This window comes from Leptosomus discolor, chromosome 6, assembly GCF_034619465.1.
Source record: "Leptosomus discolor isolate bLepDis1 chromosome 6, bLepDis1.hap2, whole genome shotgun sequence".
NCBI lineage: Eukaryota > Metazoa > Chordata > Aves > Leptosomiformes > Leptosomidae > Leptosomus > Leptosomus discolor.
The window spans coordinates 52,210,797-52,236,581 of record NC_141396.1 but is presented as its reverse complement, the minus strand read 5'-3'; the positions used below and the strand labels follow the sequence as shown (position 1 = coordinate 52,236,581).

General features: G+C 36.7%; 1 protein-coding gene across 8 annotated transcripts in view; it reads left to right on the top strand.

Moving 5' to 3' along the window:
• Positions 1-25,785, top strand: part of PARD3 (par-3 family cell polarity regulator) — a 453,974-nt gene that overhangs the window by 214,451 nt on the left and 213,738 nt on the right. For all 8 annotated transcript variants that reach the window (XM_086466464.1, XM_086466465.1, XM_086466463.1 and 5 more), the window contains 2 exons: positions 14,508-14,599; positions 17,580-17,663. In XM_086466464.1, the coding sequence (XP_086322590.1) occupies positions 14,508-14,599; positions 17,580-17,663 (176 nt within the window). The remainder of the gene's footprint in view (positions 1-14,507; positions 14,600-17,579; positions 17,664-25,785) is intronic.

Below are 25,785 nucleotides of genomic sequence, written 5' to 3'. Positions count from 1 at the left end.
TCTAGTCTCTTGAAGATTTGAGCACTCTGATGATAAACAGACGATTTTCTCCTTCCCGTGTAGTCAGGAGTATTTGTAGGTCAGTATTGTCCTTACTCAAATTTGCTGGCATTTGAGGAAGTACAAAATATAATCCAGCGCTAATGACATCAGACCTAACTTCCCAAGGATGAGAGAAACGCCTGTTGGCAAATTACTTATCTGTTATAGTGGCTTTTGTACTGTGCTCTGAAATAGCCGTAACAAGGTACTAGAATAGCCCAGCTCATTAGTCAGCAACGTGATGTATTCTGTGGAAAGTGGAAGTGCCTGAAGATCCTGCCCGGGGATGCAGTGGAAGAAGCGCTAGGTGCAGTTCGGTTTATAAAATTGCTTCTTACTGAAACCCCAGCATTTACTTGTTCTTCAAATTTCTTCAAGCTTTCTTTTCATAGTTTGAAGAAAAAAACTTCAGAATGGTAGGGTAATAGTGCTTGCTTTCCCCTGGTTTCCTAAAAGTAGAGTTTTTCACTTTTGGAAGATAAATACGAAGAGTTAAAGCAAAATAAACATTTATTCAAGGAGGCCTTAGACTGGACTAGCTTCATTGAGTGGATTGTTTGGGATTCAAATGTGGTTTATGGGAAATTGATAACAAGTTCTGGTATATTTTGAAGCCTTCCGTTTCACTTTAGCTAGTTTAACTGATGAAATGGCAATTTAAGAAAACCTTTCATCAAAATCAGAATGTTTAAATGATCAGAATGTTTAAATATCGGGTTTAACAGTGTCTATCTCCTTTTAATTCTAATTGACACAATTTGTTTTGGTTCCTTATTGAATTTTATTCCAAAAAAATGTTATTCTTAACCTTAAAAGAGCATTCATGCAGACATCTATGTATAAAGTGCTGTGAGTTTTTGATGAAGAGAAGCGCTTGGGTACATGCCTCTCTAATGTGTATATGACTTCCATGCTTTCACCTTTTTTGGGGGGTGAGATGAATGAAGAGGAATTCAGCCACAAAATATATGTGTTTTTTTTTTTTTTCCTTCTGTTTACGCATCTTAGCTTTTAATGAACTCGGGAAGTAGCACTTAAAAGCTTTATTTGGCCTCTGTCTTAATTTGGTCTCCTACAAGGAAGATGGTGGAATTTGAGTAATTTGTGTGAAGTTGTTTAGGTAACTACTTATGTGGTGACAAATGAAGTTCTGTTGCAGATTAGAAGCTGGCAGGGAGAAAAACAAATTATGGAAAATAGGTCAGGAGTATACAAGGGCAAGAGGGATGTATTCCTGGAAAGCATGCTCATTGTGAAAGAGGGGGAGTGCTGAGATGGCAGGTTTAGTGAACAAGACACAATTATTTGGATTAGTTGAAGATAGGTAGGGTTTTGAAGGAGGTGATAGAGGAGGGATGAGATTGGATATAAAGCAGTGCAAGTTACTGTATGTTGAAATGAGTGCCTTGAGCTGTGTGCGAATCCTTTCAAGCAGTGGTCTGAGGCCCTGCTGTTAGAGACATTTTAAGTCATCTCTGCTGTTGAAAGAAGCAGTCCTTGCCATGATTTGCTTCCTCCCTTGTGCCTCCCCAAGCTTTTATGAGACTGTTAATTAGACTAAACTGGACCAGCCTGGGAAACGTAACCAATTAAAATTGGTTTTATTAAACATTAATTTTAATTTAGCTCTTTTGTGTAATGATACAAGTGCTTGAATAAGCAGAAGGAAGAAGGTGGACAGAGGGATCCAGTGATGAACATGAACATCTGGGGAGGGGAAAAGATGGGACTGCCTCTTTCAACAAACCACATCTGTGATTTGTACTAGCCTTGCAGGATGATGAAATGGCAGGCAGAGGTGTTATTATGGGCAACACAATGGAAATACAATTGCTTGGAAATACTATCATATGTGCTGAATGCAGTCCCTGCTGCTCTGACTTGGAGTGAAAAAGGAAGGAAAGAATCACGGAAGGAAAATAAGATCTCTGAGAAGTAGTTTTCAAAAAAATAATTATATTGAGAAGCTGGTACCTCTTCTGGTGCAACAAACGGCACTAAATGAGTTATTTCTTGAAATGCTTTCCTTTTTGTATAACCTGCAGTTAATTTGCAGAGTGCTTCTGGAGCTGCGGTTGTAGCACTTGTGTGATGTCCTACACTTTGTTCCTTGGTACATTTTAGACAGAGGTCTTCTTTGGTGGTCTCTGGATAGCTTAGTGAGGTGGTGGTGATGGTGCAGTTTGGCTGTTGATCATGTTTCATCACATCGTGTAAGTTTTCTGTGACAGTGAGTGTTCTGCATATGCTGGTGCGGGCTAAGGACCAAACTGCTCCTAGGGAATGGGTGCTTTCCCCAGCCTCTCTCCAGCCACCAGCCGCCAGGGCCGATGGGCCTGTGGTGCTGTCTGCTGCCCTGAACGGGGAATGGCTTACTGTCTGCGGTGATGAGTCTGATGTTTTATGATGTTTTCATAAATTTTCTTAGTGCTATTTTATTTTTAAAGTGCCGGTTTAAGTTCTGTCCTTTTTGGTTGGGTTCAGGAGTGCGTGTGAGTGAAAGTAAGGCTCTGTCAATCTCAGAGATCACCCAAAACTGAAAAGCTGGAGGTGAACCTCAAAAATATTGAAAGAAATCTTTTGTGCCTCAGTTTCCTCAAATGAGGAAAGGATTTGGAGAATAACTTTTAATCTTCCTGAGGATGCAAAAGTCATTGTTGTCCATGAAGTTCTTTTCCCGTTCTGTGCTGGAGGGCACTACAGAAGTACGGAGTACTATTTATTTTATATTTGTTTTAATGCTTTTGATTAAAAAATTAATAAAATTGTCATAGACCAGATTGTAACCCTGTAGGCACTTGGAATGGAGCATTTGTAAATGAAGCATTTACTGAGAAGTTTGAAATTGTTTTTCATGTTGACTTCAGCTAAACAAATCGAGCAAAGAACAATGAAAAATGGTATAGTATTTTCTGTTATTAAAATGGTGAATTTGTTTGGTGCCTAAGGTAAAATCCATGTTGTGCGAAAGACAGAAAAAGAAAATGCTATGGCATAACAGGGAAACTCAATTGAAGCAATTTTTGTGGAATTTCTTAGTGAAGGATGAGGTGAAAAGCAAAAAGTGGCATGCAAGCGTGCAATTCGGCAAAAGAGAAGTAAAAGATAAAACTGCAAAATGGTAAAAATGTCATCACTCAAACTCTGCCTGAGAGCTGAGAGCAGGCTTTGGTGCCTTGTGCCTCTGCGGTGAGGCCGGGTGTCCTGCATCGCCGTCACAGTACCGGGGCTCCCTTGGTGATTCCTTCCCCCCGCCCCGCCCCGGGACTCAGGGTCAGGACCTTGCCTGGTTTGGATCCTTTGCGGGAGGAAGAGCCGAAATGGGAAGAATTAACTTTAAGCTATGCGAGTTAGGGACCCCATTGCCCATCTACATGGTGTGTAACACAAAAGACCTTTAAAACAGGTACATAGGCATTTTTGCAGCAGTAGGAATTTAAATAAAAAAAGTCATAAATCAAAGCTATATGTTAGCAAATCCTAGCAAATGAGAACTGAAGATAAATTACTGTCTAAATGGTAAGAAACCCATGTATTTTCCTTTGAGCAAGATGATAGAATAATATAATTATTTTTCTCTAGTTCTTTGGGCAAAATTAGCGGGGTGATTTTTAGTAACACAAAATCAAAACCTTTGAAAGTTTTGTTTCCTAAATGAGATGAAATTAAAAGTTAAAGAATACGTGCCAACTTTAAATTCCCAGCAACGTAGGGACTTTTACCTCATTGTAAAACAGATATTTTAATTAAATCTTTAAAAAAACAAGTCTTCATTAAGCTTTCTGATGTGAGCCATGCTGAGAAAAATATCCAGAATTGAATTTTGTTATTAAGATGCCTGTGCGAGTAAAATGATGTTTTGTGTGACGGAGAACAGAATGCTATACTCTTCGCTTGCATCTAAATTGAGTCTTACGTTCAGTACTCAAGGGGATCGAACTGTTCTGTACTTGGCTGAAGCTAGTGAAATCCTTGCATGCTGATACAGATCTGCAAATCAAGCGGCAAGGGACTATTTCAGATTAAAAAAAGAAAAAAGAAATGAATAAGGATAAAAGAGCTATGAGACCTGTTTGAAAATTGCCTAATGACAAATTCCAGTTCCTAAGTAAGAAATGTTATTTGTATCTTAAAAAAAAAAAGAAAAAAAATCTTCAGAAGGATGAAAATCACGGTCTTTGAAAAGGTGAGGTGAATAATAATATATTCAGGACCGTTACAAGGAAAATATGAAGTGTTTTATGCAGAATTTTCTCCTTTCCTTTGTCTCGATATCAAGGGGAAACTGTGTGACTCATCTATAATACATCTCTGCAGAGTCTTATAGGTAGAGGCATGTACATTTGTTTTTTCTGCAGGGGAAAAACGCGTGCCCCCCAATTTTGTGTATCCATTGTAATTTCTTTGGCTTTTAAAAATCATGCAGGACTTAATGACTTATTTTTTTTAATGTCTGTATACAGAATGGGCTAACTTGTCAGATTAAATGAAAAAGTATTTAAAATTCTATTGTACTACATTAGTTACAAGCAGGTGAACTCTGGATCTATTTATAGGAGAACTAATGGATGTGCTTAACTTGACCTACTTTAGACTACTCAATGGAAAAAACAATCACACTGTAGTTGTACCACTGCCATGTAATTTTTTTTTCCTTACCTTAAGGGAAAAAAAAAATAATAAAAAAAAAAATATATATGTATGTATATTTATTTCTTGGATGCCATAGTAACACTTCATGTTCGAAGTATATTGTGGGTTGTTTTTTTCCTTCCATAAACATCAACTTCTCCATATAAAATGAATGTTAGTTTTTTGTTCTTTGCTAGTCCTGAAATCCCAGATGTGTATGACCTGGAATTGTGGAGTAGGAAGAACTCAAGTTCTTGAAGAAAACTAGACTTTGTTTTGTAAAAATTCAAGCAAAGCATCTTCTACCAATGCAGGGGCAGTTGTCTCTATGTATGTAGGTATTATATGAGTAATCTGGGGCTGTGGTGGTATATAAAAACATATATGTAGTGACACATAGATACATATATATGTATCAGTTAACATGATGAAAGAGAGAATAAATGGTATATGAAGTCATCAACCAGAAGTGTGTGGCAAGTGCCACACTTATGTTGGCTCACTATGTGGGGATGTTTCTGTAATTGAGGTAATTCCGGCATTATTCAAGGTAAATGATAAAACAGTCTGCACAAAACTAGCCCTGGTTGGGCTAAACTTTGTAGGGGAATTTGATTACAGATTGACCTGTAATTGTAGCCTTGTTTCAAATAAAGCTGGTAGCTATTTCCATTGAAAATATTTCCCATGACTGACATCGAAGTATGACTTTGAATCTGTGTTTAATATGAACCCTAATATTTGTTTTAGACTGGCAGATCCTGTTAGTCTGTATTTCACTGTGAATCATATGACAAGTGTATAAAATTTCAGAGGTTTGAACACGGAAATAGTCTGCAGATAAGTCTTACTTAAACCAGCCAAAGAATGTGGACTTTTGCTTGTGAAACAGATATGTTTTGGACACTGAGGTAAAAAAGAAAGCAGAATAAAAACTGTAACTAGGCAGTTACACTAAATGAACCCATTTTATTTTTAAGACAACAATCAATTTGAGGTAATTTGATATACATGGGTCAATGAGATGAGTACTTCTCTTTGTAATACAATGGACACATCTATAACTTGTTATTGATCAGGTCTTAAGAAAGCTCTTTAGATGATTTCGTTAATACTGAAAGTGTGGCAGTCCATGCTTTATATACTTCAAATATTTAGCCCATGACATATTAATACTTTCTTGTTGCATCTAATTTTCTAGTTGACTTTCTATCATTGCATTGCTTTTTAAAACTCATTTTAGCGGACTCCCCAACAGGCAGCACTGTTAGCGCTGGGATGCCCTGTCCAGTCGTGCCAAACCTTTTCTGGCTATTCCCATCAGCTATGATTAGTTTTGCTTGTAGGCCACTCTATAAGTGAGCTGTCTCACAATTCATTATGTGATGAAATGTCTTGAATTTTTAATCCTTCAGATACTTTGCATCTAATAAAATGCTTAAAAAAACAGGTTATGGAGTGCAAGCATTACAAGGTGATAAGAAAAGGAAGAGGTGAAGCTCATCTCGTAAGAAGAGGCATTTCGTGACTCAGCATCCTAAGCTGCTGCTGAGACGATTAAGATCCGTTTTGATATTACTGCTTTATTTGTCTTTGCAAACATGGAGTATTATCCCCAAAATATTGATAGAGAAATGCACTTTTAAGTGATTTTTGCCACTATTGTATAGCAAGGAATTAAGAAAGAACCCAGTGTTGTCTTCATCTTAAATCTCTCTTTGATATAAGAAATAGATCATTGAGATGTTGCCAGGTTCAATTTGGAAACAATTTACCCATTTGTCAATGAATAGAAATTCAGGGCACTGAATTATCATCATAATTATAATATTTTCTAATACGCTGTGAGTATTATGGTGATGCATATTATTTGTGGACTTAGAGCTGTTGCAGAATGGCTGACATGAAATAGTTGTTGCGCTACAATAGCAGTTGAGTCATCTCTAAAATGTCTCTTGAATATGATCTGGTGGGAACAGCTACATATTTTTGTTATCCATTTGATATTTGCCATCTGTAGAGGAACCTTGATGTATGGATTTTGTAAGGTAGCTATCAGTTTACAGCACACCTCCTCCTTCTGCCTCTCTCCTTGGACTGTCAGTTGTCCTGGAGAGAGAGTGAAATGGTCTGGAGTGGGATGCCCTCAGCCTGGGGAAGACAAATGTTGTAGTTTTCACTCAAACGGCAAATACAGGCTATAAAATACGATAACAATACACACTGTGAAATGCTTGAGAATCAGCATTGCTTTAGACATTACTAGGTTTTTCTTTCAATGTCAGATTCCATTTTGTGCCATTTCCCTTGTACGGGGTTGCTGAGTTGCTTAAATATTTGCAATTTCCCCCCCCACCCCCCCACCCCAATATTCTTTCTCTGCTGGTAGGCATAGACTGTTGGGCTACATTAATTAACAAGTGTGTTCAGTCAATAACAAAAAACCCCTTTGAGTTTTAATGCATTTCATGCTGTTTGTTGGCAAGCTACTACTGTAAGGTCATGCCCAAGATTTTCTTTACTGTAAAGAAGCAGAACTGGCAAAATGTCTCCAGTTAAATTCACTAGCAAAAAACCCTTTTGTCTAACCTACTAGAACTCAAAAGGCTCTTGTACTTTTCAATGCTGTCTGCAGTGCCTACTGTAAAAAAGAAGTAACTGCATCATCATCTAGTAAAAAGCATTTTTAGTGGAAGCTCCGTTAAATGGCTAAGCAGGATTTGTGTTGTGCTCTCCTGCCACTAGCCTGGCTAGCTGTGCAATAGAGGTGTGTGCCATCAAATTGATACAGAATATGTGTATGGTTTCAGTGACATATCAGAGGTTGTTGAGCCCCTAAAGACGACAGACTTCAGTAAACCTTTAAACTAATGCATGCTACAAAATAATTGAGATACTATAAGGTTAACATTACAAGGCTTTTAATGTATGTTTTAAGAAGGTCATTATGCATGAAAAAATGATAGTCAAAACTGAATGAAGTTTATATAGGTTTGTCAAAGAAAGGTTGTATTAAATTATATTAATTGGCTCTCTGGTGTTCTGCTTTTTGGACAATAGGAAATCAAATACATCTCTCTCTAAATCTGTAAAAACATTTCCTGTCAAGGCGCTTCACAACAGAAATAGTGCCATCATGAAGCCAACCAGTTTTAAGGCTCAGCTTGATCAGTTTATTAAATGGGAAATAAGAGATGATTGCTTGTGATAGCAGGGGATGAATTTGATATTCATCAGAGACCTGGGAAATCCCTTCCATTCTGCACTCCTTTGTGTCTGTATGATATCTATTCACTGATTTGACTGAGCAAGGCAAATTTCATTTTAGAGTAGTGAGGCATATAGAAACTGTATGAATATTGCCATTTCCAATTCTTGGATGTTCATCCTGCATATGTATGTGAATAACGTATGGATGACTGAGATGTAAAGGGAATATTAACTAATATATTTTTTATATGTAGATAAAAATATAAATAAAAGATTTAATCATTTTTCTTTTTTATTTAAGTGGGTGATGATTTAATGTAAGGTTTCTCTATCTTCTCTCTCTCCCTGGATTACTGATAATAGCAGTGCACCTAGTATAGGACTGATGTGGATTACACAGAGCTCTTGCCTAATTATTTGTGCATATATATATATATAGATGTTCAAGAGGGAGAAGGCCCATTTTTTTAATTCAATAATTTTGTTTTTTCCCCATGTGATTTTTGTAACTGCTCTTCAGATTTGATTGAAAATTGCCATTCTCTGGAGATTTGGCCAGTTAATCAAGAAGTGAGAACATTAGCACAAAAGCCTGATGCTGGTATATTTGTGCTAGTTAGGACACAGGAAAATAGGTCCCTTAAGAGCTGTTTCCTATCAAGTCTGGTCATACGGAGAGAGAACTTACTTTATGTTGCAGGGACCAAACAAACATTTATAAAACACAGCTGCCAGGAGACTAATAGCAAATAATGCCTCTTCTTCCATAATCATTGCAGAGAAATGCAAGAGAATAAAATGGGAAAGATGAAGAGAAGGGCGTAGTATTTTAATAACATAAGCAGTATTTCTGTTGCGTCCCAGCTGAGGAAGAAAATACTGATTTGCAGTCTTTCAGGAGCTTGTAGTTATTGATAATGTGTCCTTCTCTACAGTAAAATCTCAAATACTTTTTGGACATTATATACTGTTCCTGTCTGTTTAGTGTTTACGGTACTTTCAGTCACTGTGCTAAAATTTTAAAAAACTAAATGCTGGGAAACAAACAAGCTTGAATTCTTTTTTCTGGAACACAGAGGCTGTGTATTGACAGGCTTTTATTTGCAGAGTGGAGTACGTCTGATATATTTATCGTGTTGCTCAAACAGGTAGCTCTGCCTGTTCACAGTGATGGTTGCAATTGCTTGCCATTGCCAGACCCTGCTTTCAATTGCTCATGCTAGTGGAAATGCTGAAAGTGTTGTCTAATAAGAACATCCACCCTGTGGAAAATACTTTGCTGCAGTTACTCTGCAGACTAGTAAAAATACAAACCAGGTTTAATGTTTTAAAAGATGGTTTCTTCATATAGATCTTGTGTACCCATGTCAGACCCTCTTGCTGCTGAGGCTGGATCTCTTGTTCAGGTAACAACTTCACAAGTCAGAAAAAAGAAATGGTTTTGTGTACAGTGCGAACAGATTTACTACAATTTACAGCTGAATTTCCCAAGCTTTCTCTTTTCACTGAATACGTTAAATCTCGGAGCGGTTGAGCGTGCTTTCCCAGTCGAGGGCTCTGCGATGGGGCTGAGATGGCTGCAATGCCAGTGTGTGCGTGCTGCGGGGTGGGGCCAGGCGTGGATGCCGAGCACCTCTACCCTGGCTGTCCTGGCTTTCCATAATCCCCTTCCTAGCACTCAGACAAGATGGAGGATTAAGCTCTCTAAATTGAGTGTAAGTTAACAGCAAAGTCAGGGCAAGAAGGTGCAGGTTTGGGAGGGGAAGCCTGTAGTTGGTGTTGGAGGAGCAGGTAGAGACACAAAAGGAATGAATTTAATGCTGCGGTTTGCAAACGTGAACAAGGAAAACGTGCAGGAGGGAGGTCGATTGTGAAACCTTAGCACAGCTCCATGCACGTGCGTGTTACGATGAAATTTACTTACAGCTTTCCTTTCTTTAATGTTAATTTGGATTTACTCAGTGCACAAGATAGGTGCAGTTTACACAATAAGTGACCAGTGAGATTTTTTTCTCTTGTGTTGGTCAGTGTATCAGACCTTGCCGTGGAGTGTTCAAGTCATTTGAAAGCAGAGTTAATCTCTTTTGTACAACTGTTGTTACTAAAATACTCAGTCACTTTCTGAACAATAATGAAATAATTATCGCCCTGAATTGGAAAAAACCCACACCACCCAAACCAAAACACCTTTACTCCCATTTTTTTTGGCAGAATGGAGATGTTGCTATTGAATTTGACAGATGGAATTAAGTGTTCATAGAAGACAGATTTATACGTAACCCTTACATGCCTTTAGAGCCCATTTCCCATTGTGTCTGGCTGAATTAGATTGTAATTGGCACTTTCTCAGACCAGGCACCTAGAAATAAAGACAGCAGAAATGAAACGTCTCGGAATTTAAGTGACTGCACTAACTTTATTCAGAATCCCTGGCTGCTATCAAGTTTTCTGCAGGTAATCCTCAAGAGATGAGGCAATGTGAAGAAGTTCTGTGTCTGTTTTTGGGGAGTTCATTAGAAGTGTATTGAACAGCAGACACGAATGGGAAAGTGCTTCTTTGAAGATGAAGTAGTGACTGGTAGTAATTGTGGATTAATCAGAGGCAGGAGCTGATATTTCGGGAATGAAAGATAAAACGTCCAGTAAGATAGGGAGGGTGTGGCTGGTTTTGAGCTTTGGAAATGACATAAGATAGTCTTCACTCAGAACTAACCTGAGAAAGTGTGGAGACTATGTAGGGGAAAATGTAGGGAAATGCAGGGGGAAAAGGGCCTGTTTGGATTCATATATATTGAATAAGGTTCTGTTGGGAAGTGTACTGCTAACATTTCTTAGCTCTGAGGATTTTGTAATCCTAAGGGGTGATAGGAAAATTTTCTTCAAAAATGCAAAGCAAATTGGCAACTTTTCATATGTATTTCATTAACACTGTGCAGGTGAACTGTGAAATGGACCTTTTTATAGGCAGAACAGCTAGCACTAATAGTCCGTTTTAAGCAGTTAAGATAATGTTTCAGTTTTTGAGTCGTTAATTTTATTACAGATTTTAGAACAATAATGATTTTTTTTTTATTTTTAAAACAATGACAATTTTTTTTCTTAGTTTTGCAAGAATCTGCTAATGTGTACCTGTGCACAAACTTGACTCTTGTAAGACACAGGAATTTTGTATAGAGCCATTTAATAGTAAGAATAACTCTTTGAAATCCTTGGTTCTCTTAACCTAACTAAAACAAATTTCAAGCAGTTTCCTTTCTGTTCGATGCCATTGTTCAAAGTTGTCCTTATATTGTTTAATCTATGTGTTAGTAGTCTAAATACATGACAGATGGCTTGGACGCTTTTTGGAAAGTTACATCTGTGTCTGGTGGCACAGTGAGGCCCGGGGCAGAAGCCCTGGCTGAGCCATCTCAGCAAAAGGGAAATGGGGGAATTTTACACTGAACACATCAGAGTATGTGGAAATACATTGGAAGAGGTGCTTTAAATTTTTCTCTGTGCTGTAAAAATGAAATGATCTTTTAATTACTTGATTTCAGTTTTGGGAAAAAAAACCCCACCATTCTGTCTTTAGTGGCTGTACATGAAAAGCTGTATCTTCTGATATAGCAGGAATCAATGTTTTTATAGCGAGTAAAGAAACCTTGCAAGTTTGGAGGATTTGCTCAAATCAGTTATTTCTCAGAAATATCTGCAATAATACCTGTCTGGGTTCTCGGAAACTTTCTTACTCTTCTAAATATCCTTTTCCCCATTTTACCTCGTGATAGCACATCCAGGTGGAATTTGCCTTTGAGAAGAAAACTGCTTTCCAAATAAAGTAGTAATTGCTTGATGCAGAGATTTTCACAGCTAGTTACTTTTCTTAGTAAATCAGAATTTTAAGTCAAATCCCTCTGCAGGTGTCCAATTTTTCTCTTCGTTCACTTCAATGTAAATCAAAATCTGTGTTATTTTGAGAAGAAAAAAAGAGCCTGATTACTATAATATTAAAGATTTTTAAAAGGATACATCATACATCTGTTGATTATGGCAGCAGTGTTTTCGTCAGGGTTGTGATTCCTTCTCTAAGTACCTATTTACAGGCACATGCATGTTTTTGATACAGATCTGTCTGGTGTCCGGGAAAAGCCAGACAGAGGCGTGTGGGACTGCTGTTTCTTAATTGCTTGGATAACTGACAGTGAGTCTGGTTCCAAAACTTGCTGTGTTTATAATTCTCAATACAAAAGGCACAAAAAGTAGATGTGATGGTGCCAGATAGCATCTGTTTTACATAGCTTTTGGTTTTCAGTTTCTGCTGTGATATATCCTAATATTAAAAGGTACAGTATAGGCAGGAGGCAGGTAAGCTGGCCTTCGTTCTGGCTGTGCTCTGGGTCAGGCAGGGGGATGGTCCTTCCCTTGGCAGAACAAACCTCTGGACCACCAGGTGGGACAGAAAGAAAGAAAATGGGATGTGCTACAAGTGGAGAGGCTTAAGTGTGAGCTGACATTAGTAGGCTCTGGGAATGAGCGCAAAGATATTATCAGGGCTGGGAGGTGGTGGAAAGAAGGCTTTTCACAAGGATTTAGCTTGAGTCTTGCACAGCAGGCTGTATCCCAGGAGGGCACCAAAATTCGCTTTGTCAAGAGCAAGTCCAAGGGACTGCTGCAAAGACTGGTGGGGAGGGAGGGCCAAAGGGAGTTTTGTTTACAGACTTACTTTAAACTAGTTAAGGGGAAAACTTGTGGGGCTGAAAGATGGTAAAGTGTAGGACCCAAGTGGTACTAGATGAATGATGCTTACATTGTACCTATATAGTTGTCTGCTAAAATGACACAGCATAAAGCAAGAGATTTGTTTGTAGCAAAGGCATATCTACTAATAGGTAGGATGTTATTTCAGTCTCTTTTTACGTGTGTTTATACTTTCCAAGCGTTTGCTTGAAAAGACCACAATGGAAATTTGCCAAAAACATTGTATTAACAACGTCACGTTCGTTTGTGATGACCTTTTATCATAGCTGAGATTCAAATTCGTGTTCATCAGCAACTCTGATTTTAGACTTGCAGATGATAGCTTCAGTGCAATATAAATACTTACATAGTTTCCTGCAATCAGCGCTGTCCCTAACCTCAAAACAAGAAACCCATGGCAACAGTGATAGGCAAGATACTGTATGAAACAAGGTGGATCGCTTCTTTCTAATGTGAAACAACTCCAAATGCTCTGATTTTCCCATATAGACCTTTTTGCATGTAACTTTAGAATTGTTATGGAGACTTGAATATTTATTTTAAAACTTTATGCAGTGGTACATATAGAACTTCAGCTGAAATTAGTAAATATAGAAATGTAAATACTAGCTTGTGTTTATGAATTGTATGGATTACTCTTTGTATTTGGTTTACAAGCAACTTTTAGTATATGGAAAATATTTTATTTTGAGTTCTTGTTTACATTCATAATGCAGCTCTAGGCAGGTTCAAGACGCTGGTTAACCTTTGAAATATGTTGCTTGCCTAGTGCTTCACAGAGACAGATGACGAAGAAGTGCATATTAAAGCCTCTTAAAACATAGGATCATCAATCTTCAAGTAGCTTGGCTTCACGCAGTGTGCTGCTATCCAGGATGCACGAGGCATATCTACAGCCCATGGAAGCTTGATGCATCCAGCCTCCCGCTTTTGCAGATTCTCAATGGAAATGTCAATTGGACATTACCAACTGCCTCTGCCTGCCTTTGATATCTCTTCAATAGTTTAATATGTTGTCTGACTCTGTGTGCTAAACTCGTAACCTGTCACTTACTATTTTATTGACCTGATGGCTCTGGCTCTAGAATCTAAGTCTGTGTTTCTGTTTGGTCACATGGGTAATTAAAAGCGTAAGCTTCTAATGAGTAACACAGATATAACAATAGTTTTAGATGTTTTTACTGGTAGTCCTTGAATTACCTTGATCTAAATTTGGAAGTAGAGCGTTCACAGTTTTGACATTAAAATTATATATTTGGTGAATAATGTATGTACTTTTTGGAAAGTCGAATTAAAAATAAAATCAATTGGTTAGCGTTAGAGCCTCACGTAACTCTCTGATGTCAGCCTTTTCTGGTGTGCTATTAATAAAGGCCCATGATAAAATGTTTAAAAAGGTGTTGGTACTTTGTGGAATTATACAAACTGCGTTTCCTTATACTAGTTCTAATGCTTTGCAAATGAGCCTCAGTGAGCTGCCTTGTGTGTTCAGTCGAGTCCCCAGTAACCTGCGCGGAGAGAGCTGGAAGGAGTTGTCCAAACACTGCTGACCCTCAGCTGATTTCGTGCTTTTACTTGGGTACCTTTTAAAAAAATGCTGGCTGTGATAGGTTCTGTAGCATAGCTTTTACATCTGTACTAAAATTAAGCTATAAAAATGCCTAAACTATAAATATCGTTACAAAAATGCATGAAGTAACAGAAACCAATTTACAACGTTTTCAGACAGCAACAGAAAAGATTTTTACAGTTGCGGAAGCATGCATTTCCACTGCATGTGTGGTTACCCCAGCAATCTGAAAATGATAAAATGGCATTATTAATGCATTAACCTATTAAACCTAAGTTTAAGTGGGTGTTAATTTTTTTTATTTAATATCTAGGATGAAGATCGGACAGAGGAGGACAACAGCAGAGTTGAGCCTGTTGGACATGCAGACACTGGTTTGGAGAACGTTACCAATTTTTCCCTGGAGTAAGTTACTGGCAGAACACATTGTTTTAACAATGAGTCTTGAGACTGAACATAGACTAGCAAAAAACTCAGAATAATGTGAGTGATACTACACTTAAGAAAGTGGGGCAGTCTTTTTTAGGTCATGTGTCGTTTTGGTTTTAAACAATTTGCTTCATGGACCTTTTTAAAACAGATTTAAAACAGTTTAAAAAGCCTGTGTTAAAGATGAGCTTTGGAAACTTGACGTTTATAAGTGCTGATGCTACAGTAGATTTTCTGCCTCAAAGAAGATGCTTATTTGATGGAACTCTGGAAACTTGACAGAAGGAATAGGGTCAGTGCTAGCACAAATAAATCAGCAGGCAAAAATTTCAAAGTGGAAAAACATTCCTGTCACCAGTTCACAGTCTACTGGGAAGATGTGCATAGGGGTCACATAAGTTGTGTGGTCAAAAACCTCATACTTTGTAAATGGATCAAAATTGATGTTGTTTAGGACTGGGAAGCTCCTCCTAGTTTTAAAAAAATCAGTAAAGGATGTTTTATTTCCTCATGAGATGCAGAAAACTTGACCTTTTGCATTTCCTTGCAAAGACGTGTTCCATACCTAACTATGGAATGAATTAGAAAATATCCCTTCTGCCCTTAAATTAAACCTTTTAAATTGATTAAAGTTACATTTTAAATAAAAATATATCTGTTGCTCCTATTACTTCTGAATTAAATTGTGAATTAGGTGCTGAGTTTAACAGTTTAGATGTTAGCTAAGATCATGGTGATATCTACCATACATGCTGAGTTTTACTCAGTTCCGTTTACAAGATGTGTTACATTGTAGATTCCAAATGCTGTTTGCTAAATAGTTTGCAGAACTTCCATCAAATTTAATGCTTCTTGGTGTTGCTTTTAAGTAACTTGTTAACTTTTCATTGTATGCTACTTCATTCTTTTCTGTATTGATATCCTACTTCTTTGTATGCTTATTAGAAGTACTTGGCCCAAACTTCTGAGAAAATCAGGAAGCAAAGTTGAAACTGTCTCTTAGGAAGGAATCATTTCCTTTTGTTTTCGGTTATGCAGAGTTTGACATTTGAATTTGGGATGATTTTTTTTTAAGAAAAACTATAAGAAAAAAGAGTGCCTAGACCTTAAATGTGGAAAAAAGGAATGTTACTGACTCAAACAGTAGAACAAGTTAAACAGTGTAGGCTGGATATGAAAAATAGCTTTTATTATTATTATTATTTAAGCTGTGTTTCCAGTTATCCCAGTTCCAGGTGATTTGCGCTGATTTTCACTTGTTCTCTTCCTCAGCCCTCAATTTTATTTCAAGCTAATAGAAAAGTTGGAAGAAAGTTGATCATAGGGAGCCATAGGCATACCAGTAGCAAAAGATGTCTTTTAGAGTATCTTTTGGAGATAAAAGGCATTGCTTGATTCCTGTGAGCTGCTTTGCACACTAGTTAAGGAAAACTTAGCCTTAACGTACAATGAGAATGAAATAAGTTAGCCTGTACAGACACTGGGTCAGGGAACATTACCAAATGCTGTAATGCTGTCAGTCTTAAAACATCAGTCCAGGTCTGAAGAATAAGACAATTTTGGCTGATGGCTCTCAGGTCTTCTGTTGTTGCAATGCTTTTCTTTTCTAAACAGTGGCAACAGGGATAGAGACCTTCAATTTAAAAAACGAGTTAAAAAAAACTGACACAAATTGAGGCATACAACAAATACAAGGGGTACCTTAAAAATATATTAAAAAAGTGTGATGTGGAAGAAGTATAAAACAAACTGTAATGCAGGAGTTTTGTTGACTTCCTAAAGATATGTGGCCTGGTTATTCTCAAGCTTTTGTGATGGGTCACGGTATGATCAAGAGCTTATTGAAGGAAGTAGAAAATATTTTACTGCTATCATAGGGCATTGGTCTTGCTCTCTGCTCCATTTCTAGATTAAATTTGATTTGTATGCTTATGAGAAACAAGCTTCTCAAAGACCTGTGTATATATATGTAGTGCCAGGAAATATGGAAAAAGTGTGTAATACTAGAAAGAGGTATAAGCCACAAATTTAGATTGTGGCTTTTGTTCAGATCTCTCACTTCCAGATTTACTGAGAGGTTTGGCCTTCATATATTATTTTCTCATTTGAGTATTTATAACTCTTTATGGTTTATGGGCTGTATTCCACCTTTCCAGATGTGAGCATGTTTCAAACACGTCAGTAGATTTGGTCCAAATCTATTTCTAGAATTTTTGCATGTCTCTTTCTGAACCCGTGCTTTCCTCTTTCACTTTTTTTCCTCTCTGCAGTGAAAAGAATAATTGAAAACTAGAGGTATAGTTACTTCATCAGGATGACTGGTTGATTTTGAAAGTTATAGTTAAATCTTACTTTGGAAACTTTGCCTAGGAAGGAGGTACAGATACAGCAATCTTCCAATAAAAGAAATGGAATTACAATTAAAAAAAAAAAGTATTTTAATACTAGAAGAATTTGACCAATTAATAATTTAATAATGCTCATTGGATTAAGGGGTAGTTATGTGGAAGCTAGTGTTAAGGCTTAGAGTGGTCTTTCTCTAAGATAAAAAATAAAGTGTGCTCGTGCTATGGTCAGCTTTTAGGCTTCTGAGGAAAAATTATATGTGGTATTTAATGTAATTCTGCTTAATGGTCCAAACAGTAAACTTTAACTTTAGACTAAGGAAGGAATAAAACAATGTGCACGCAATGATGATGATACTATTTTTATGTAGCAAACTAAGTTTAGAAAAAAATTCTTTGACTTTTGTTTGTTTTATTAATTGACCTATTTTTGATGCTTAATCTTCTTTCATGCCATCAGATTAATCTTCAGGTACGTAGCATTCAACAGTGCTTTCATCACCATGACTTGATTTCTGGAATGGTTTTGTTTTTCTGTGTATGTTTGTGTGGGGTTTTTTGGTTCCTTCACAGTACATGTTCATATTCCCTCATTCGTCATTGTCTCACAGTGATATGGTAAAGCTCGTAGAAGTCTCCAATGACGGCGGGCCTTTGGGAATCCATGTAGTGCCTTTCAGTGCCCGAGGCGGAAGGTAACGTATTGTGTAGGATTTTAGTTGAATTGTAACTTGCTGTGTTTTATCTTACTTGTGTTAATTTTTGGATTGTGTGCATTTGCCTTCTGTAGACTATTGTATGTTTTTCAAAGGGCAGTCTCACTGGTTAGGAAGGGAAGAAATGGAAGTTTACTGACTCTATACTTGGAACAGACTTTGTAATGGAAAGGCTCTGCTTAAAAGGAGTTAGCACTGTGGGGTTTTAATAGAGATTCTGTTGTAATCTCATGGGAAATTGAAGTATAAAAATGTTTCCTTTTGCACTCTTAAAAATTAAAATCTGCTGCTTTAATTCAGGTAGATATTTATGCAACATTTCCTTGTTGACTGTTCAGAGCCACAAGTTCCCAAAGAAAAGCAGGGGTCTAAACCAGAGGCGTCCTACGCCTGCTTTAGATAAGAGTGGAAGACAAAATGATCGTCACACTTTCGGTATTTAGTGCTGTCCCATCTGTTGGGGTTAAAATGAAGTAGCAAAAACAGTTGAAACATTCTGGTTTTGGGGAAGGTGAACCTGTTTTATTATATGACAGGCTGAAACTCCTGAAATTTGATTGTTTACCAAAAAAAAAGTGTTAAGAAAGTCCTTTACATTAAAAAATGTAATGTGGGGCTTTATATTAGTAAACAGAATGCATCACCTCTAACGCTTACTTTGCTAAAGTAGAGTTTTAGCATTTAGGGCCATTAACATCGTCTCAGAAAATGAGCTTAACTTTTATATTAATTAGAGGTAGATTGGAAGTGTTTAAGTTGAAAACCAATAGTTCTTCAGGAATATATACAAATTTTATTTTGGTGATGCATATTCTAAGTGTGCGCTGTGTTTTCCCTTTTTAAGGAAATGGGGAACAAGTATGTATTTTAAAAAGTTGTATTTGATTACATGTGAAGGGGTGTTCTCACATGTCTGTTGACCCAGCAGCAATTTCAGTTTAGTAATTAAAAGCAAAACTAACTTGCTATACATGCATATATCTCAAATATTAATATACTCTTTTCAGAAATTATGCATGTACTTTTCCTTCTATACCGAATACCTTCACAGGATTTTAAACACAGTGTAAGTGCTTTATTTGCAGTTGTTATTTTAAACCCAATGCTTTCACAGCCATACTGACATGTGTGATGAGAAAATGTAATTTTTTTAAAATTTGAAGCTACTTTTTCTGAGGACTACAATTATTAAGACTTCTGTAAAGTGGTAAATTCTTCTCTTCATAATCTGAAATTTAGTAAATTCAGTGAGGAGCTGGAAAGGGCATGAGTGAATGGTACTTCAAATGTAAGATCAGAAGTAAATCCCATAAAGTTGGAAATGGTTGAAATGCTCAGTTATCTTGGATTTAGATGGTGTGAAGGCCAAGAAAAAGACTGGTTTAGGAATGTTTGCTGCCTACTAAGTACTTGTTTAATAAAATTGATGTTATAAATGTGTATTTTGACATTTTGAATAAGAATTTCAACTTAAGTAAAATTCACTTCCAGGATGTTAATGCGGTTGTCAAGTCTGAGGCAAAGCTTAAACTGTTTATACATAATGAGAGCATGTAAAATGAAAAAGCTGTAAACACAGAAATGGAATCTCTCACTTCTTTTAAGGATGATAGCTATGTCAAGAGCTATGGAGGACTTTTAAATATTTTTTTGGTCCTGAGTTTGGGATTATATGATGAAGTATTTTTACAGGAAAGCCAATTTTAAATATAGATGTTTAGAACAGGAAAGTCAAATTCTGTTATAAGGGAAGTAATACTGGAACTCCTGTTATTGAAAAATGGATGGTAAGTGGAATTGCTGTCTGAGTTTTTTGACACCCTCCCCCTGCCCCCCGTAATGTCCTGGGGAGGGGAGGTACTTGGGTCTGTGTCTTGAAAGTGTGGAGAGCAGAGTTCGAGAGGACCTCAGATATTTCCAAAACATTTCTCCCATGCTCTCTGCATTTAGTGGAAGAAAAGTAGAGTTCATTGCTTGGTGGCACAGGTGTTGTGCTGCTGCTTTACTGTCAGCTGTGCCCACACCTCTACATGATTTCACTGAGAACAAAGGCATTTTCTCCAGCTGCCTGCAGTGTAGACAGGGAAAGGAATGCACCCAGCTTCAGTTTTGGAGCACTTGGTGGGGAGTTTTGGTTTCTTTCTGGTTTGTTTGGGTTATTTTTTGTTATTTTTTTTCCTCCTGGTCCCCTGGCTCTTCTGAGCAGGTAAGATAAGATATGCTTGGTGGTTCTTCTGCTAGATTCAGAGGGAGAGCAAATGCTTGACAGGGATCCTCTTCTGCCTACTTGCTTCTCGCTCTAGCACATGGTTGCTCTATATTTCTGGTTTGACTGCAAAGCATAATGCTCCGAGCTACAGTGAACTAACTTACTTGATCAGGGGATCTGCTCAGTAGAAACCTAAATATACAAAGCCAAACACAGGACTCAGTAAAGACTTTGAGGGATGTCCGAAAAGAAAAGATCTGATGTATCATATAGCTTAGTTGATTGGCCCACCATTGTTTTGTATTTGCTTGGTGTTCAATTCCACTTATGCTGTGTTTTCAATTTTTTTCTTACAGTTCCTTTCTTTTGCTTTTGAAAATGTTACTCAGTAGGCAATGGTTATGAAATCAATGATTTCAAAAAGTGAAAAAGTGTAAGAATATACTAATGCAATTCTCCCTTTTTTCCCCTATGGAATAAGCAGGGGCCTTCTCCCTCCAAAAAATTCCCCCTCCCCCAAAGCAAACATCCGAAACCTCTGAAAATCATATGCCATAACTATGCCCTTTATTTATATTGAGGAAATACTTACTTTTTCATGGTCTTTCGAGGGTTTGGATTAAGAATCTGTCTTCAATATTGGCTTTTGATCTTGAACAAAATCTCTAAAGAACTCTGCCTTACCTTTATAGATGCTACTAATTATTTCAGTTCCTGGTAAACCTGAGACTTTTTTTAATGGGAAAAAAAAGAAACCAAAACATCTTTCTGTAATTTTCTGGGAAAAATACAATTGATTTGTACAGACATGGTCAAACTTACTTCTATGGTTATATTTCCTTATTATCCTTCTATTTTTTCCCTCCAGAGGTTTATTGGTCCTTTATTGGCCTTTTTGATCATATGCTTTGGATAACAAAGTTTCTGCACCTTATCAAAAGGGAGGAGGGGTATGCATATTCATCACCCTATGGTTGTGAAGTTTTTCAAGATAGAAGTTTTGTTTGCAAAACCTGCTTGCATATTTTTGCAATGGCACAGGTACAGTGCTAAGCAGAATAGGAGGCATGAAAATGAAAGCAGAAAGAAGGACAGAATAGAAAGTGAACAGGGAAGTGTTTAGATAAGAGTAGAGCAAAGATGAAATGAATGAGAGGAGAGCATGAAAAGAAAGAAAATTCTAAGTCTGTGCAAAATTGTCTTTAGCACCAATCCTTTCTTCATATTAGGTGCTCAGAGAGGAGGGCAAGCACACAATCCCTTAAGAGTAGCAATCCTGGCTGATGGGGGCCGTTATGTTGGTGCGTAAATGGGGTTGCATCAAGTTCTCCTCTGCAAGCTTAATAGCAATTATAGCATAATTTACCATTATATGGCCTCTTCTACTTTTAAGAGCTTTTGAAATCTTCCCAAGCTGTATACCCTGGCTGTCCTTCTGAAATCCTGCAATGTCTTGTCTTTGGAAAGAGATTGAACTGACACAAGGAATATATGAGATAACATCAGATATCCGGGTGAAAAATGGTGTGGAAGTTATAGTCCTGTAGTCCCAAGACAAGTGAAGTCTACTTAGTAAAACAGAACAAAAAAGGATTTGGATATTCATCTGAAATCCCCATAAAAAATATCTATTAATAAGTATCAGACATGTTACTTTGGTGCAGAGCAGTATGTAGGGCTCTGTCAGCTGTTCTTCCTATTGAAGCATGTGACAAAATCCATAATAAACTGTACAGCTAAAATTTGGCATCTAAAAATATTTAATCTGTGGTTTTGTATTATATATTCTAAATGTCTTAAAAATATTAAGGCAGTGTCAGAAGAATGTGAAAATAAGACTGAATTTTATTGCTTTTTGTCAGTTTAAATGACAAAGATAACACATTTTATTACAGAAAAAGTAAAACCTCAGATGAAGGTAGGCATTGATGTATACACAGTCCTTGTACCAGAAAATTGTATGTTTTTCTGTTCTGTGGTTTTTGTTGGTTTGTTTGGGTTTTTTTTTTTGCTTTTAGTGGAAATGCCCTTCATTTTCTAGTTTTATAAATCACTTCATATTTCACTGCAAAAGTTGTAGTCTTTCACTCAAGATACAAAGAAAACTAAAGTAATGTCTATTGGACATTGTCCATACTGGAGAGTCCTTAATACTGCCTTCAAGGTCCCTCTCCAATGATCATATTCTATTTGATCATCTAGTTGGTATGTGTTACCTGAATCTCCATTTATTCCTCTCCTGCATTTCCAGCCTTTTAAGTCTCAAAGGAAGCCATAGCTTTCAAAAACATATGCATTGGGAAAAGAATCCTTGTGGTGTGAAAGTACCATTCCCTCACTCTTTTAGCTGAATTTAAGGCTTTCTTTGTCTGATCTCAGCCTTTAAAAAGTTATATAAACTTCATCTGAAGTATTACTCAAGCTAAAAAGCTGAGGACTAGTTACCAATCATTGGAAATTGTTTCTGGACTTCAGACATCAAAACTGATAGTTACCTTAATGCCTCCGCAGAAGTGCTGTCAGTCGATGTTGTGCAAAGGACTTTATGTCCAATTTAGCATGGATCAGCCGCAATAATTTAACTTGAACAAACAAGCTGATTTGCCTACTTTGACCTCCGAATCTAAGGAAATTTCTACCGTGTTTATGTTCCTGTAGAACTTCTCAGCGATCTTTCATTGTGTGAAACTGCTACATGTCGGCTTTTCAATCAGTTCTTATTTTTGTCCCTTAATCTAGTTTTTGCCTTTTCATGTTAGTGACTTTACATAAACATCTAAATTGGTTATTTTCTGTTCTGATTTGATTATATTGCAGGTAATAGGTAAATAACTGCAGTGTGTACGTACAATGGGTGGTGATGGCCGAATCGTATTCCTGGTGCTCAGTGTAATATTTTTATTACTCTCGTAGTGTTTACACTGTCAGTTTTTATTAAGACAAATAATCATCATTTCCATACAGCTGGATGGCATGTGGGGAGTTCACGGTATCAAAGAACTACCCAGACTAACTCAGGCAATTTAGATGTCAATAAAACATTAGCTGCTTATTTCTAGTTTTATCATTGGTCGTAATTTATACTGAGAACTGAAATGTTAACACATGTAGCTGAGTTTATTTTAATTGTATAATTAGAGTAATGAACCTTGTGGAAATACAGTGGTGCAAATGCTAATATAATCTAAGCTGTTTACATTCCCAATTAGGTATTTAAAACAAATACAAAGATAGAGCTCTGTGCTTTGATACTGTTTCCCTTCTGTCCCCATGTCAGCTAACGTTAGTCTAAAACACTGCAGGTACCAAATTTCCATTTATAATTATTGTTTCAACAGGGTTGTAGACTTGCAGAGTGTTTGACAGAGGTTCACACAATATTTAATCTCATCCTTGAAGAAGTTATAGTTTAAAATGTTTATAATGGAAGAATTTATGTTAGAAAACATGTTGACTTACTTTAACTGGACAAGATTAAGCAAATTCAAATGCACCCATATATTTCTATGCTGTATGGTTGTGTTTAAACAAATGTATAGACTGGCTTTTGTATCTTATACTAGATTAGTTTACAGGCTTTAAATGTATGTTTTCCTAATGTAGGAAATGTAATATTGAAACTGTAGTAGAGCTACATCTCCACTTATCAGGATAAATGGTGGTGGCATACGGCAAGGAAGAAAAAATCCAATTAGTTTTTAGGTTATTGCATATTTGTAATATCAGATCTACTCTGTTTATCTTCAGTTACTGCAGCAACAAACATGAATTCCCATAATGCCTTTTTTCAGAGTCATTCTTACATGTAAACATAATATGCTGAAGAAATACTGTAGGAAATTGATAGGCTTTTGTTACTAAAATTTTCAGGAACATACATTTTGTGCAAGTTCTGGGAGAGTTTGCTATGCAGAACTGCATTCAGGAAATTGTTTCTGGAACTGTGTCTAAAGGAGTCTTTTGCCCCATGTGTTTATATAAAAAAATTAAATAAATTAAAAGGCACTGTGAGGATCCTGGTTTCAAATTTGTCTCAGTGTTCATCCAGCCTTGAATCTGTTCTCAGTGACTTTAGCTTTACATGCCTTGGTTAACCTAGCTCTGACATTTGTTAAAAAGCGAAATCTTCATGAGCACTGTATGTTGTGTCTGGGATGAGTAATCTTGCATTAGTAGAATTTGTAGCCTTTGTTTAATGAGATTATTTGCAATGTTGACTGGTGGTTTATTTCTGTGTTACATTATTTTACTGTTGGTTAGGATTAGTAATATTTTCACTAGATTTGAGAGCTTAGATGTAGTAAATTTTAAGAAATTACAAACCATGCATAAAGATGCATCTTGCATTAATAATTTATTATAATATCAGAATGCAAAACAGTAGAAAGCCACATTTCAAGAAAAATGCTGTGCAAAACCTTTGATAGACTAATTACTTTGTAATCATAAGTGCATGGAGACGTTGCGATGAAATAATCATTCTTTTTTATACTGTATTATTATAGTATTAACTTGGAGCATTGTACTTTGTGTAGAATATGTTTTGATATTTAGCATGTTGATATTTTGATATTTTTTCTGTTTAACCATATAAACAAAATCCCTGTTGCAGTTACTGTGTATGCTCTCGGGTAAGCATTGCATGCACATCCAAATTCTGAATTGTCTTTGGGCATTACAGAGGAGCACATGTGCATCAAAGTGCTGTTGGGCATGAAGTGAAAGGAAAGGAAGAGTAGACATAATTCTTCCCCCTGCCACCCCTGCCCCCCCCGTCAAATATTTTGGTGGTTTTCTCTAAATGTAGCATTCCCAATTTTATATTTGCTTGCTTATCTCTTCCCCATTTAGAGATGTCCTCTTTAGTAACTTTGCTTTGGAGCTCAAAGACATTGTATCCCCAGAGACATTCAACAGCTCAGAAGTGAAAAAGTCAGAAACTTGTTTTGTGACTATCAGTTTTATAGGTATCAAAAATATAATTCTGATAAAAATAATGTAGTGAAGGCATACAAGTATTTTTCCTTTTAAATATTAACATTCATTACTTATTTTAGTGCTTCCTGCAACTAACACCATCTGTAAAATTTTATTTTTTATAATTATTTATAAGGTTTAAAAATCTGAGAGACTGTTCAAAGCTTATTTTAGTGAACAGAAGGAAAAAGGGATTTAATCAGTATTTTTAAACTTTGTTTTGTTTTACTTCCTGTGACCACATACCTTCATAATTATCAGCAAATTTTAGTACAATAAATGGAGCACAGCATTGTCATTAAGTTAGTGTGTGACTTGTGCACATTTAGCATTTTTTGTCGTGCAGACTGTTAGAGGATTGTGGGAAACGCAAAGAAAACCACTTAGAATATCTAGATAATACAAGCTGTTTCAGAAAAAACAAACAAACATAGAAGTATAGTTCTTTCTTTGGGAAATTTGGGAAAATCGCTTTTGCTTTTTTTATTTTCCTTTTTAATGGGAGATGCTGGGTTGTGGGAAGGAATCTGGAACTTTGCATACTCAAAGAGTAGAATCATAGAATCATAATATCATCAGCTTGGGATGGGGAGGGATAGGACTAGATGTGCACTAGTATTGGTTGTGTTTTTCAAGATTGGTTTTTTCCCCCTGAAATGCATGCATTCTAGAGAAAAGGTACTTCAGCTTTATGGAATCTTTCTGGTCCTTGTGCTCACCGGTGCTATTGCAGAAAGACAGATTGCTGATTGCAGCAGCTGAGCTAAAGTCAAGGCCAATCACAGTTAGCACAGTGACTATACCCAAGTGGTCCATTGGGAACCAGATGAGGGTGGAGAAGGTTTGCCTCTGATGGACCCCTGGACAGATCAAAGGTGCATTACATTAGGTGTTTGCAAAATACTCTATCAGTTG